This window comes from Aethalodelphis obliquidens, unplaced genomic scaffold (genome assembly GCF_003676395.1).
Source record: "Aethalodelphis obliquidens isolate GAN/ISIS:26980383/991018 unplaced genomic scaffold, ASM367639v1 scaffold1, whole genome shotgun sequence".
Lineage (NCBI taxonomy): Eukaryota > Metazoa > Chordata > Mammalia > Artiodactyla > Delphinidae > Aethalodelphis > Aethalodelphis obliquidens.
Window position 1 is genome coordinate 3,182,541 of NW_020837945.1, and position 13,337 is coordinate 3,195,877.

Here is a 13,337-nt window from a genome sequence, read left to right on the forward strand (position 1 = left end):
ACACACACACACACACACACACACACACACACACACACACACACACATACGAGTTAATCCCCCAGAATCCACGTCTTCCGGAATCTGTGAAAGTCCCTCCTCCGCCCTCTAACTCCATGAGGGCAAACACGCTGCTGGGCCGGTGTACACCCTTCCCGAATTCTCTGTGCTCACACAGACAGGAGCCTGGACACGCTTTGTAAAGGCAGTTTTAGGAGCCGTCTGTCAACGAGAGGGTGGGCCAGAGCCCTCGTGGGGACGAGGAAGAGAAAAGCACCCCCTCCTTCCTCTTCTGCTCTCTGCTCCCCTGTCAGGACATGACTTCTGGTTCTGCCTGGAAGCAAAGAGCCTGGGATGCTGACGACAGTGCGTGAGGGCAGGCTGGTGGCTCTATGAGGGCCGAGGGCCAGGCAGACGCACCGCCCGCGGCCCTGAGAGAAGGGGACGCGGGAGCAGGCGTGGGGACTGCAGAGACATGGGCTTGCTGTGGTTTCTAAACGGGAGAGTGAGCTGGAGGCTGGTGGGTTCTGGGTCTGATGCAGAAAGGACTTGAGAGACGCCGAAGTGAAGAGGGGGCCACTGGAGCTGGCAGGAAAGTTCAAGGGCACTCGGGAGCTGGCTGGGGGAGGGGACGCAGGACCACATGGCTGAGACGCCCAGCAGCCCTGCCCACAAGTCTGTAAACCACTTCTGGGGAACTGCTCGTGATTTTAAATACGCTTTTAATTTTAGAATAGTCTTAGAGTCACGGAAAATTTGCAAAGAGAGAGCAGATTGTGGCAAACCCTGCTGCCACTTTCCCCTGTGTTAACACCTTACACCTTTCGGCTGTGTTCATCATGATGAATGACCCACTACCGATGCGGTACTCAGGAAAATCTACACTGGATTCAGACCCCCCGGGTTTTTACCTAGTGTCTAATTTAATCTCTCTCTGTCCCAGGATCCCACCCAGGACACTGAATAACATTTAGTCCTTGTGTCTCCTGGGGCTCCTCGTGGCTGTGACAGCTTCTCAGACTTTATTTCTGGGACTTTCCTTGTTTCTTGTGATTGGATAGGGTGTGGGTTCTGGGAGGGGGACCACGGACGTGAAGGGCTGTGCCCGTCACCTCTTACCCGGCATCCGTGCATCAATGCAGTGACCCCTGGTGGAGGCGTGGCTGTCAGGTTTCTCCCCTGAGAAGTTACTCTATTTCCCCCTCCCCAGGGGGACATCCCTGTGCACAGCCTGCACCGTAGGAAAGGGGAGGTGTTCTCCCTCCCCCAGGGCAGAGGACCTGCATAAACCCTTCTGTGCAGGACACCTGCCTCTTCTCTCCCGTTTATTTATGGAAACTACCTTCTAACAGGGGATTTTGTATTTCAGTGCAGTGTGTCCTTCAGATGTCCGCACGTGGCCACTGCACGAAATTGACTGTCTTTCCTATCAGGTGGATGAGACAGCCCTGCTCTCTCAGGGCCCCTAAGGTCGACAGTCAAATGTTATCTGTGAGAAGCCTCCCCTCCAGGGAGAACTGGTCAGGAGCCCCCGTGGATTCCAAGGCCCTGGGTGGCCCTGCCGTGGCATTCACCACCCTGTACCGGAACCATTTCTTTACCATGTTGGCCTACTACCTGGAGTGTGTCCTCCCAGGGCCAGGACCCCACTGGGCTTGTCCCTAAAGTCCTCAAGACCAGCAGGGGGCTGGGCACAGAGGGGGCACCCGGGGTGGGCTGGGCTCTGCTGAAGCCCCGAGGCGGGGCTCTGGGGCACACGGCCACCAGCCTCCGGGGCTGCCAGGGCAGCTCGGAGGAGCGAGCCAGTTGCTGGCTTCGGACCTCGGGCCTCAGACCATCTCAGCCCACTTGTTTATGGGACGGGACTGCCATGTCCCCTTATTTGCTTCAGAAGACTCTTGGCATCCTTACTGGTCACCTGTAAGAGTGCTTATAGAAACAGACCGTTTTACTAACAGAGACCACTGAGTCATGATGGACGGAGCGGCCGCCCCGGGCAGCACCTGGCCCCAGCTCTGCGCTGAGCTGCCCTCACTCACCAGGTCGGCGGAGACGGCGGTCGTGATCAGTGCGTACGGCCCGCTGACCAGGGCCCCGCTGAGGAGCAGCATGGCTGCGGGAAACAGAAACCGGGGGGGGGGGGGGTTCAGCCAGCAGAACAGGGCCCTGCGGGAGAGCCTCTACCGTCTTAGCTACTCCTAGGTGGGCATCCCGGCATCACACACAGGTCGGGACGCAGGCCGGTGCGGGGAGTGGCCACTGCTGGGGCAAGCGTCACAAACATCTTCCTTCAAACTTGCCCTGAGATGTCTCTAAGTCCAATCACACTTCCCAAAGATCCAAGCGCCATTCAGAGGACCTGGTCCCCGCCTGCTCAAACATGATGGGCAGCCGTGTTGTCAAAAGCCAAGAGGAACTGAGAGCCCCGGCACCCGGGCACAGACGTGATGCGGGTGAGCGCCTGGATGCCACCACCAGCCTGCAGCAGACAGGGCTTCCTCTCTGCACCCACAGCTGCACAGCCCAGCTCCGCATGGGCGGGACCACCGAATTCATAACCTGTCCCCTGGGCTCACTTTCCCAGACCATCCCCTGGTTCACATTCCTCTGTGTGGAAGCTTCTGGACCGAGGGGTCCCATGAAACTCCATGGTCTCCTTGAATCAAGAACCTGCCCTGTGGATAACTTTTAACGGGGTCCCTGCCAATCCCCACTGCTGTCACGTGACAACAGAAAAAGTAGTTACTCAGTGTCAGAGCCATAATTTGATAGCGCTCCTTGCAGGAAGTTAAAAATAGCAACTGTGCCCAGAATGGCAGCTGACAGGGCAGCTAAGAGGGGATGGTGCCCCTGGGCTGGTGATGCTGGGGGTGCAAGTCTCCGCAGCCCTGCCTGCTGCCTTCCGGGGCACGTGCGGCTTCTCTGAGTGCCTCCTGCACTGGGCACCCAGAGCTTCTCACCGCCCCAAGCCCAGGGGCCTGCACCCTCCCACGCTGGCCCTTAAACCTGAGGCCTCAGGTCTGGGAGCAGAAGTCTCTATGGGCCCCTCCCATCTGCCCCCCCATCCCCCAAAGAGGGACACAGGGACAATTGTAGCTACGTCGCACAAACTGCTTCTTTGTTGATTTTTAAGTTTCATTTCACAAGGCTGTGTGGCCAAAAAAAAATGAGTGTGAAAGTAAAGAAAGGCCTCGTAGACTCACCGATGGTGGCTTCTAGACCCATTTTGCTGATGGCAGAGAATACGTAGAGCTGTGAACGGTGTCAAAACCAGAGAAAGACAAAGGTTTACTACGACTAGCTGAGAGATTACCCAGGAATGTGTATTTCTGAAAATGTGTATTTCTGATTCTCAGGCAGCCAACCAGACAGTGGAAACCCCTAGAAAGGAAGGAAGGCCACGCCGCCCTGGCAGGCTACCCAGAGACAGGCAGCCAGAGTGCTCGGCCAACTGCCCCCAGGCTTGTCCCAGACACACAGGGTCTGATCACCCTGTGAGCTGGGAACCCAGGGGGGTGGCCCCACTCTGAGCTCCCAGGGGAGGGGCCTGGGTTTGGGGCAGCTCCCCCTGAGCTCCGTGTCCCCTCCCAGGCTGTCTGTCCCGAACACCAGGGCACTGATTGGGGTTGAGGTGATGCCCGTTCCCAGAAACCAGAGCCCTGAGAGGAGGGGGCCCGGGAAGCTGGCGTGTGTGCTGCGGGGAAGACAGAGAAGCTGTTTCCAGAGGCGCGGGTGCCCTGACGAGGTTGGGGGCTGGTCTCACCGTCGGGGCTGCGAGTAGCAGCATGAGGCCGCAGGTGGAGGCCCTCTTCTCCAGTCGATCGGAGATCACACCTGCCAGGATCCCACCTGCAAGGGAGAGGGAGGGTCCTGAGGGGCGTGTGTGGCCAGGGCAGGACCCCGTGGAGAGGAAGCAGGACCCGTGCTGCAGCAGCGGCAAGAAGAGAACGACCTCCTCTCTAGACCCGTTTCCACAGCCCGTGAGCAGGAAGCCGCCTCAGCGCTGCTGACCCGTGACCCGAGGGCACCCAGGTCTAGGGGTCAGCTTTCAGGCTGGCCTCAAAGCCCCTTTGCCTGTGAGGGTCCTGACACCGCCCGTCTGTCGCCCACATGAGGCGTGCCCTGGTCCCCAGGGAGCACCGCTCACGGCCCAGGATGGGGAGGGACCTGCCCTCAGAGGCCTGGCTCGGGGGCCTCCTGGTTGGAAGTCCACTCCAAGAGCGCGCGGGCCGCTGGCGTTCACGCAGCGCTGCGGTGGTGAAGGCTTCAGTCAAAGTAGAACAAAAATGAACTCACCGAAGATCCCGCCCACATCAAACAAGGTGGAGAGCTCCCCGGCCTTCTTGACATCGAGGTGATCTATTAACGTGACAGCAGAGCGTCACCGCAAGCATGTCGCAGCAGCGTGCGAGCCTCACACAACGCTCTTTTGTTTCAGAAGCATGATTTAAACCAGGCAGCAATGAGATCCATTATCAGATTAGTGTCAAGGCAGTAAGTACAGAGGAGAAGGAAGAAAGAGCCCGCTCTGTGGGCAGACACACAGAAAGGATGGGAACCGAACACTCTTCACCTAAAGGTGCGGATTCCCCTGGCTCCGTCTAAGCAACACCCAGCCTTTGCTCTGGGTCCCCCTCGGGGCAGCCGTGAAGTCAGACACGGCCCGAAGGCGAGGCAGGGCCTGTGGGGCACCACCTGGGGAAGGGGCTGGCCGCAAGAGCGCCCTGGACACGGACCACAGGACCCCCAGCTTTCAGGCCAGGGGCGGCTGGAACCTTCTCCTCCAGAGGAGGAGACCAAGGTGTCCTCATGCTCAGCTCAGGACCCGTCGCTGGACTTAGCCTGAGTTTCAAGCTGGATTCCGGCTGGCCAGCGCCTGGAGGTGGAGCCTCCGGACTGTGAATCAGGTCCTGCCCTTCCCAGAGGCCCAAACGGCACATACCGGGAACTCTGCTCTTTTCAAACAATCCCTCGGACGGTAAACGCCGGTAACTCACGATGTGAGCCCCTCGCAGTCACAGGAGACCGCTGGGGTGGAAGGTGCAGGGCCGGCCTATCAGGCACCCACGTGTCTACACTGTGTGCGCCTTGCCTGCGGTAACGAGTGGAGGTCGCTGGCCCGGGAAGGAAGCTCCGAAGCCCCGCCTTGACGGGGTCCCTGCTAACACGGGGTGGTGCCCTCGCCGCCTCCACAACCTCCATCCCCGAGAAACTCAGCCCTGCGGCCTCGGGCTCACATCCACCTCTGCTGCTCCTACGACACTGCCGGGAGTCACTGGTCTGTACTCTGGAGCCCCCATGTCCCAAATGTCTCCTCTTTCCACGTTCGCTAGAGCCCGCTCCTCCGGGGGACCCTGGTTTCTTCACTTTGTCCTCACACTCCCTGACCCCGGGGCCCAGAGCTCGGGGCCCTCCTTGACCATCCCTGTCCCCATTTAGCCGCGGCTGCGGCCCCTGCACAGGACCTCTCCCCGGAGGAGCTGCTGGTCCCTGCCCATCTTCCCGTGCGTGAGCGCACGGGACAGGGAGTGGGCGTCACTGCGGGGCGAGTCTGCTCTGTCAGAATCTCCGGCTTCAGCCCCTGCTGGACTGGAAATGCGAGACAAACTGTCTGCTCCCCAGAATTAGAGCTCATCTCCAGGAAGCAATTTCCAGGCCAGTTACTCAGCCTTTCTTATCTCAGATCCCTCAGGCCTCTGCTCCTGTTCACCAGCTGCTGTGACCCAAAGTCTGACGCAGCCTACATTAAAAGTATGCTGCCCCAGATAGGAAGAACCCCATGGAATTTGTAGCCAAGCTGGGATATACCGTGCCAACCCTTTAAACCCCATACAGGTTATCATCATGGCAATGAAACGTTGCTGTCTGAATTCTTTTTGTCTGTACATTTCTACTAATCATGTTGTTTGATTCAAAAGCATCATGCATCCCTTTCCTTTCCAAGACTATAGACACCAGTGGATAAAAGGGAGTCCCGATCACAGACCCTGCACAGAACTTCCCAGCTGTGACGCTCGCAACACGTACTCACCTACGTTTGTGATGTACAGTGGAAGCCAGAAGAGGAAGGTATAGCTGACCAACTTGGCAAACAGGAGACACAGAGAGAACTCTATCACGCCCTGAAAGAGAGAGAGAGCAGGGGTTCACCCCGAAAGTGGACCCAGCAGGTTTGCTGAAATATGCAATAGAATACACAGCACTTCATTCCCATAAAAACAGGCCACGTCCTGGGTCTGGCTTTGGCACCTCCAGATGCACGGATACTGTACTGCTGTGGAGGACGTGAGGTAACTGGAGAACTGACCGATATGGACTCTTACCTTTTAAGGTTGAAATTCAATGTCTTTACATCAGGTCAGAGTCAATAAAAATACTACTGGTTTAATTCTCACACCATATCTCGCTGAAACTTAGCTATTAAAGGGGTTCTCAAAGGGCACAGACGTCGTGCAGGGTCATCTAGTTACTGAGTATTTACTGGCTATTTCTTTTCCCCTAAAACTGAAGTCACTGCAAAGGACAGAGATCTGGAAACACACAGCACAAACGATTCCTACCATCCTGTAAGATACACAGGCTACCTCCGCCTGCCTGGGACTAAGCAAGCTAGTGCGTGTTGGGGAAACACCCACGGAACCAGGCAGAACCCTGCAACGCCCCCTCCCCGTCCAAGTACAAAGGCCCCTGCATGCACCTGCCTCTTGTTTGTAGAGAAGCTGAAGTTTCCTAGGCCTCCCTGAGTCACAGGGAATAGGCTTGAGCTGTTAGTAACCAGGATAGAGTCACAGAATCTTTCAGTGTCTGATGCACATTCCCGAGTTGTTTTACAGATACTGTAACTGCCACCAGAGGAAAAAGCTGACTGCGTGGTGACCAGACTGTAGCCATGACAACGCTGCTCCATCTTCAGCTGTACTGGATCTACGGTTAGCACAGTTCTGAGAACTGGCCTCAAGAGAATGGGATTAACACTACTGCACATAATAATCTCTGTCTTTGTGGGCATCAAAATATTGGGTGGACCAAAAAATTCATTTGGGTCTTTCCATAAGGTGTTATGGAAAAACCTGAACGAACTTTTTGGCCAACCCAATAACTGTAGCTTGTTCTGCCCATGCACATAAGCAGGCAACTAAAATTGTCAGCAGAGAGGTGCCCCATGTCAACTTCTCCCACTCTGAGAACATGGCATCCTATGTCAGCATGAAGAAGTTATAGAAGATGGACCTTCCCCCATGAACTCATAGAAATGGGATGATGTTCTGACAAGGGGGATCTGTCAGCAGCTTTTGGAAGGAAAGAGCTCTCTGCAGGAGATGCCCCTTCTCTCATCACTTTAGCAGAGCTGTACTGTAACTAACCTTAAACCAGGCACCCCATGGTCTACGCGTCTCTGGCCTAAGCACACCTGTCAAATCTTTTGATTACACAATACCTTGCCTAACCTGTTGGTTCTTTCCTAGATCAAAGAAGTAAAAATGAAGAATAAGTAATTAACATCAATGGATGACCAGATCTCTTCCTTAGCTTCCCTGTCCATAAGCCTGTGAACAAATTGTGTGAACAAGAGCATCTAAAGAAAGATCACAAGAAGTCAACAAGCCTGCACACAAGCCTGCACACACTGGGGGATGGTGACAACTCTGACCCCTTATCTCAATGATTAACTGGGATTTCTTCTCCTTTTCTCTTTAAAAACGTTCATGGCCAAGCAGAATCTTTGGAGGTGGTTTTGGGGACATGAGTCTGCCTTCTCCCCGGCTGTCAGCTTTTCTGGTTAAAGCGACTTTCCGTTCTAACCAACACTTGCCTCTCGAGTATTGATTTCCGAGGGCAAGCAGCAGAACTGGAGTTTGGTTAACACCCAAAAGGGAGACGTAGATCTCAGTGAGGACACTGAGGTTTGGAGTCTCACGGCTACTGTGAAACGCTTGTTTGTGTTCCATCTTATGTCTGCGTTTACAAAGAGGTGGCCCTTGTGAGACAGTAAGTCCAGATATCACTTGGGAAATTTGAGTGAGAAATCAGGTAACACTAAGGTACTGACTCCCTCCCCTGCTCCTCCCAGGTTATACTGCATAGTTACGAACATCCCTCGAAACTAGGCAAAGCACACAATATGCAATTCATGGCAGTGCCTTTGAAATTAAGCAAGTTATATGTTTTCACAGTCAGACCCAGTATGAGGGTGTGTGTGGGTGGGGTACTGCATGCTTACCATGTGCCTGGCATTGTGCTTACTGTGTAGTTAATGATCTCATTTGATCCCCAGAACAGCATTAAGTAGTAATTCAGGTCCTGAGCCTGTATTACAGTGAGGAAATGGAGGCCCAGAGTGGTTAACACCCTTGCCAGGCACACCCAGCTCACCTGCAGCAGGGCCAGGTCAGGCCAGGCCAGGGCTCTGAAGCCTGTTCTCTCCACCACCCCACTTCTATTTATAGCGTGCACCCTACTTTTTAGCAAAAGTATTTGAGGTGCCTACACAATAAGGTACAACAGAAAAGTTACTTGTTGTTATTAGCAACATTTAAAAAATAACTTTTTAATTTAGAACCAGCATGTCCTCTGGCCAGCCCACAGAGATGTCCAGGCCTGGCCTTCAACATTCTCTTCTGGCAGGAAACCGGCAACAGGGTCCTCCACAGCCCACACTGGCAGAAGTTTCTGTTCTAAAGCCGAAGTTCTCAGTTCTTTCGTTTCTGGGCCGTGATTCTAAGGCTCCGGGTGTACTGTTTAAGCTGTTTAAGCTCCCACACGGTCGCTACGGAGCTTCTGGGTTCTCTCTGCTGGTTTTCCCCGAGGCCAGCGATCTTCCTGTATGAGACTCACGTCTGTTCCCCTGGATAGGACCCAAGGGCAGGAGCCCAGGTGTTTCTGAGTGTGGCCCATGGGGCCGTCCATGCCGGCCCCCAGGGGCGGCGTGTGTTCCCTCCTCTCATCCTGCCTCTGTTCCTGGCTCTGTCTTCAGCACCCTCCACGGCTCCCCGTCAGCAGAACACAGCTCCTCAGAGCCCTCCGCATGGCTCCCCAGATGCTCTGCTGAGGGAGCCCATGAATTTCGTATACATACTATACACACACAATATATTTTATAACTATTAAGAGGCTAACACAACTCTGCAGCCTTATTCGTTCCTGAGCTGACCTGTCCGCAACTTCTGGTTCATGCTATGGATTTCTAATTTATGGATTACGTGATCCGGAGAATCACGGATTTCTCTTTTTAAGCTTGGTTATCAACAGGCCAGTTTCTGTTCATAGGGAGCATAAATGCCCCCTTTTGAAACTCTCCTGGACACGTGTAACTCACGGGAATTTTCAAGGCCCCTACGAAGCTGATGGCCGCGATGCCGCCGCCGCCGTCTGCCGGGAGAACGACCACGTGGTTCTGGTGGCCGGAGCGCTTTCCATCCGACAGCAGTAAGCACTGCATCTCTGGGTCCTAGAGACAGATCCCGTAGAAACGATAAAAGAAAAGAAAAGAAAAGGTGTCACCAGGTAGTCTGCTTGGTTGAGGTGTGGTAAGCTGCCCCACTAAAGGCCTTGGGGAACGCCTTGGGTGACATCTGCACTGTGGCCATTGCTTTATGGCCATTAACATTCACGTGGTTTTGGGAAATACTAACTAAAAACACACAAAATCCTATCCTTTGACCCAACAATTCTAGGACTCTGTGAAAAATAATTTGGGAAGTGGAAAAATACTTATATGATAAAATTAATGTCACACCATCATTGAGAAAAATTGCTAAAGTACATCCATATAAATATCTTGCAGTTGTAAAAAAAAAAGTTTGTGAGATTTGATGACATAGGAAGGTGCTTATGATACATTAAGTAATAAGACATCATTCAAAAGCACATTTTCATCACGATCTCAAAGAATGTTTAAATATGTACCTCTGTAAGTAGGTAACTAAAGGATCTATTTATAGGAAGAAAGAAGCTAAATTCTAAACCGACAATGGTTATCACTGAATGGGAGAATTACATGTAATTTGTATGAAATGTCGATAAATTCTTTCCATGATCCTGTATTTTTTAAGGAGTTCACAAAGGACATACATGATCAAAAACAATATTATTTTAAAATTCATAAACAAATTCCACTATTTCATAAATTCTGATTCCAGACATCCCTAAAGGACAAAGTTTATCTTCATTAGGGCTTCCCTGGTGGCGCAGTGGTTCAGAGTCCACCTGCCGATGCAGGGGACGCGGGTTCGTGCCCTGGTCCGGGAAGATCCCACATGCCGCGGAGCGGCTGGGCCCATGAGCCATGGCCGCTGAGCCTGTGCATCCGGAGCCTGTGCTCCGCAACGGGAGAGGCCACAACAGTGAGAGGCCTGCGTACCGCAAAAAAAAAAAAAGTTTATCTTCATTAAAACAAAGAACTGTGGTCCTCAACTCTGGGTGGGATATCAAGTCAGAGCAAGGATGATCTAAAAGTGTCCTTCGTGAGTGCACTATACAGGTCAAGGATTGAAAAAGCAATGTTTCTATGTATATTGGACTTACCACAAAACCAAATAGGTTTTATTGTACTTATCTCACTATAATCTACACGAGTTAGATTAAAAAATGCAGTTAAATTAAAAAAAAAAGGCACTGCATTGCGGTATCCCACTGTTGATATTAGAATTCTCTTCCGGTGAAAGACAGAAATTGGGCAACAGGCTGGCAGGTTACAGCAACCGCAGCCCTACGGGCACTGAGCACACAGCGCCTCAGCTCTCGGGCAGCAAGGGCTACATCACCGAGAAGCCCAGTGCCCGCCACGACTCAGGCATTGAGAACCGGCCTTTGGTGAACATGGTCGCAGGTAACCATGTGCTCTGATGTTTCAGGACGCAGAACATCCTCCTGACGACCATTCCGCAAAGGTATATGAAAACTGAGAATTATGATTTGCGTTTGGAAATAAAGTTTTCTCTCATGAATTACGCCGGCTGTCCAGTGTAGGAGATGAAATCTTTAGTTCTCAACCCTGGCATCTCCTGGGGGCTCTGGGAGACCCCAGTGCCCAGGCTGTACCCCACACCGAATACAGCAGTCTCAGGGGCAGGCCCCAGGAGAGCCCGATGTGTAGTCCAGGCTGAGAACCACAGGACAGACTTCTTTAACACGAAGTGGTCTGACTGGTAGACCATGAAATACAGCCAGATAAAGAGAAAAAAGAAAGTCAAGAGACTCTGCTCAGCCAGGACAGTAGTAACTGCAGGTCCAGCACAGAAACCCACCAGGTCACAGCACTGGGTCAGCACCTGGCCCTTCCTTGCTCTGTAAACTGGGCTGGTTTAAAGCCCTGGTCCAGCCCCTCTGCTCTAAGCCACGAGCAGCCCCTCAGGCAGGCAGGGAAGGCCCTGTCTTCGTTGAGGATGGGCCTCCTGCCCACACCTGCTCATCCTTTATGCACAGTCTGGGGGGTGGGGGCCGTCCCAGCCACCCAAGTCCAGTCTTTTGCAGTGTCTGGAGGAGACAGAGGGATGCGTGAGGTCATGGCGGGTTTTCCAAAGCAAATCAGGAGAGCAAGGCTGCCTCTTCCTCAGAGCCAACAGGGACCTGCTGGGCGGACAGGGCAGGGGAAGCGGTGTGCCTGGAGCCCCCGGGGGATCTGCTGGGATGGGGAGCCCTCAGTGGGCTGGGGGCTTATTCAGCTGGGGACCCTCCTCTGAGGTTTATACATGCACAGAGTGAAAGGGCTCCGTGTGATAGAGCAAACGCACACGGGGCGTTTGCACGAATGACGGCTCAGCCCTGCCTCAGCGCGTGCTGGCCTCAGATGGAGTCGCACTGGCACGCCGGGTGGAGAAACCTTCAGCGTCAAAACACCCACTCAGCGGTCCTGAAGTGGCTGCTGAGCCACAGCCAATCAGAAAGGCCCTCAGAGGGGTGGGAGAGGGTTGGACTGGGAGGTTGGGGTTAGCAGGTGGAAACTGGTATATAGAGAATGGATAAACAACAAGGTCCTCCTGTAGAGCACAGGGTACTCTAGTCAATATCCTGTGATAAACCATAATGGAAAAGAATATGAAAAAGAATATACATGTATGTATAACTGAGTCACTTTGCTGTACAGCAGAAACTAACACGACGTCGTAATTCAACTATATGTCAAAGAAAATAAATTTTTTAAAAAGATAAACAAAAATAAATAAAAATAAAAAATAAGAACACAAAATGGAAAGAATTTAAAAAGATAAAGACCCTAGAGAAGCTGAGGATGACATGAAGGACATGTGACTACAAAGACGACAGAGGTCGACATCCCCAAGATGACACGGTAAACACCCACGAGGGCTGGACGCAGGTCCGCCGCGTGGCGAGAGACCCCGGAGCCTCTTTCTCTTTGCTCACATTCTCTTCCTTGCCCACCCCCTTCTTTATGTATTTCCCCACAAAGTCTAAGAACCATGCCTGGCATAGAAGGGAATTAAGCAGTCCCAGGTGAAAAGCAGTGGGGATCAGGGTCCTGGGTAAGGCTCCACTCCGAGCCCATGGATCTGAGCCAGGTCACGCGGGGAAAGGTGACACCAGTGTGTCTTGCCAAACGTGTGGGACATCCTGCCTGCTGACCCAGGAGCCACCTCCAGCACCTGAGCTCTCCACGCTACGGAAGGGCGGGGACCACACAAATCCTGGTTAGCGCGCAGGGGCCAGCTGAAAGGGGACAGCCGTCCACTGCGGCCAACACCTGCCCGGTCATGTCCACATCAAAGTCAGCCTGTGGCGTGGCCGGGCCTGAAACAGGACCTACGAGGGCCTCTAAATACGTAACTGTCTCTTTGGTGACATGTTAGTAAATAGACTTTAATAGAAGGAACAGAAAAGAGGAAGAGGGAAGTTATGCTCAGAAGAGAGCTAGCTTTACTGGTCAGTAACTACATTAGAACACAGAGAAAAGATAAGTCTTCAGTAACAAGCGGAGAGGAATTATAGCCATTTGGACATTGATTAAGACCTGATGCTATGGACTGACATTTGTGTTCCCCCAAAATCTGTATGTTGAACCCCCATCTCTAATATGATGGTATTAGGAGGTGGGGTCTTTGGGAGGTAATGAGGCCATGTGGGTGGAGCCCGCATGATGGGATTAATACCCTTATAGGAAGAGACCGCAGAGAACTTGCTTCTCTCCCTGCTCTTTCACCTGAGGATCCACAGAGAAGGTGGCTGCCTACCAGCCAGGAAGAAGCCTCTCACCAGACATCAGACCTGCTGGTGCCTTGATCTGGGACTTCCCAGCCTCCAGAAACAAACGTTTGAAATGCGAGAAGTAAATGTTTACTGTTCAAGCCACCCAGTCTAGGGTATTTTTGTTACAGCAGCCC

The 13,337-nt window shown here is 52.9% G+C and overlaps 1 protein-coding gene across 25 annotated transcripts in view; it reads right to left on the reverse strand.

Annotated features, from left to right (window-relative positions):
- The window catches only part of SLC37A1 (solute carrier family 37 member 1), an 80,105-nt gene that overhangs the window by 11,647 nt on the left and 55,121 nt on the right, over positions 1-13,337 (reverse strand). For all 25 annotated transcript variants that reach the window (XR_003429344.1, XR_003429213.1, XR_003429309.1 and 22 more), the window contains 6 exons: positions 9,317-9,448; positions 6,032-6,122; positions 4,297-4,359; positions 3,764-3,849; positions 3,204-3,252; positions 2,040-2,113 (listed from right to left, as the gene is read on the reverse strand). Coding sequence is in view for 17 of the 25 variants with exons in the window: in XM_027089098.1 (XP_026944899.1) it covers positions 2,040-2,113; positions 3,204-3,252; positions 3,764-3,849; positions 4,297-4,359; positions 6,032-6,122; positions 9,317-9,448 (495 nt within the window). In the remaining 8 variants the exon portion in view is untranslated. The remainder of the gene's footprint in view (positions 1-2,039; positions 2,114-3,203; positions 3,253-3,763; positions 3,850-4,296; positions 4,360-6,031; positions 6,123-9,316; positions 9,449-13,337) is intronic.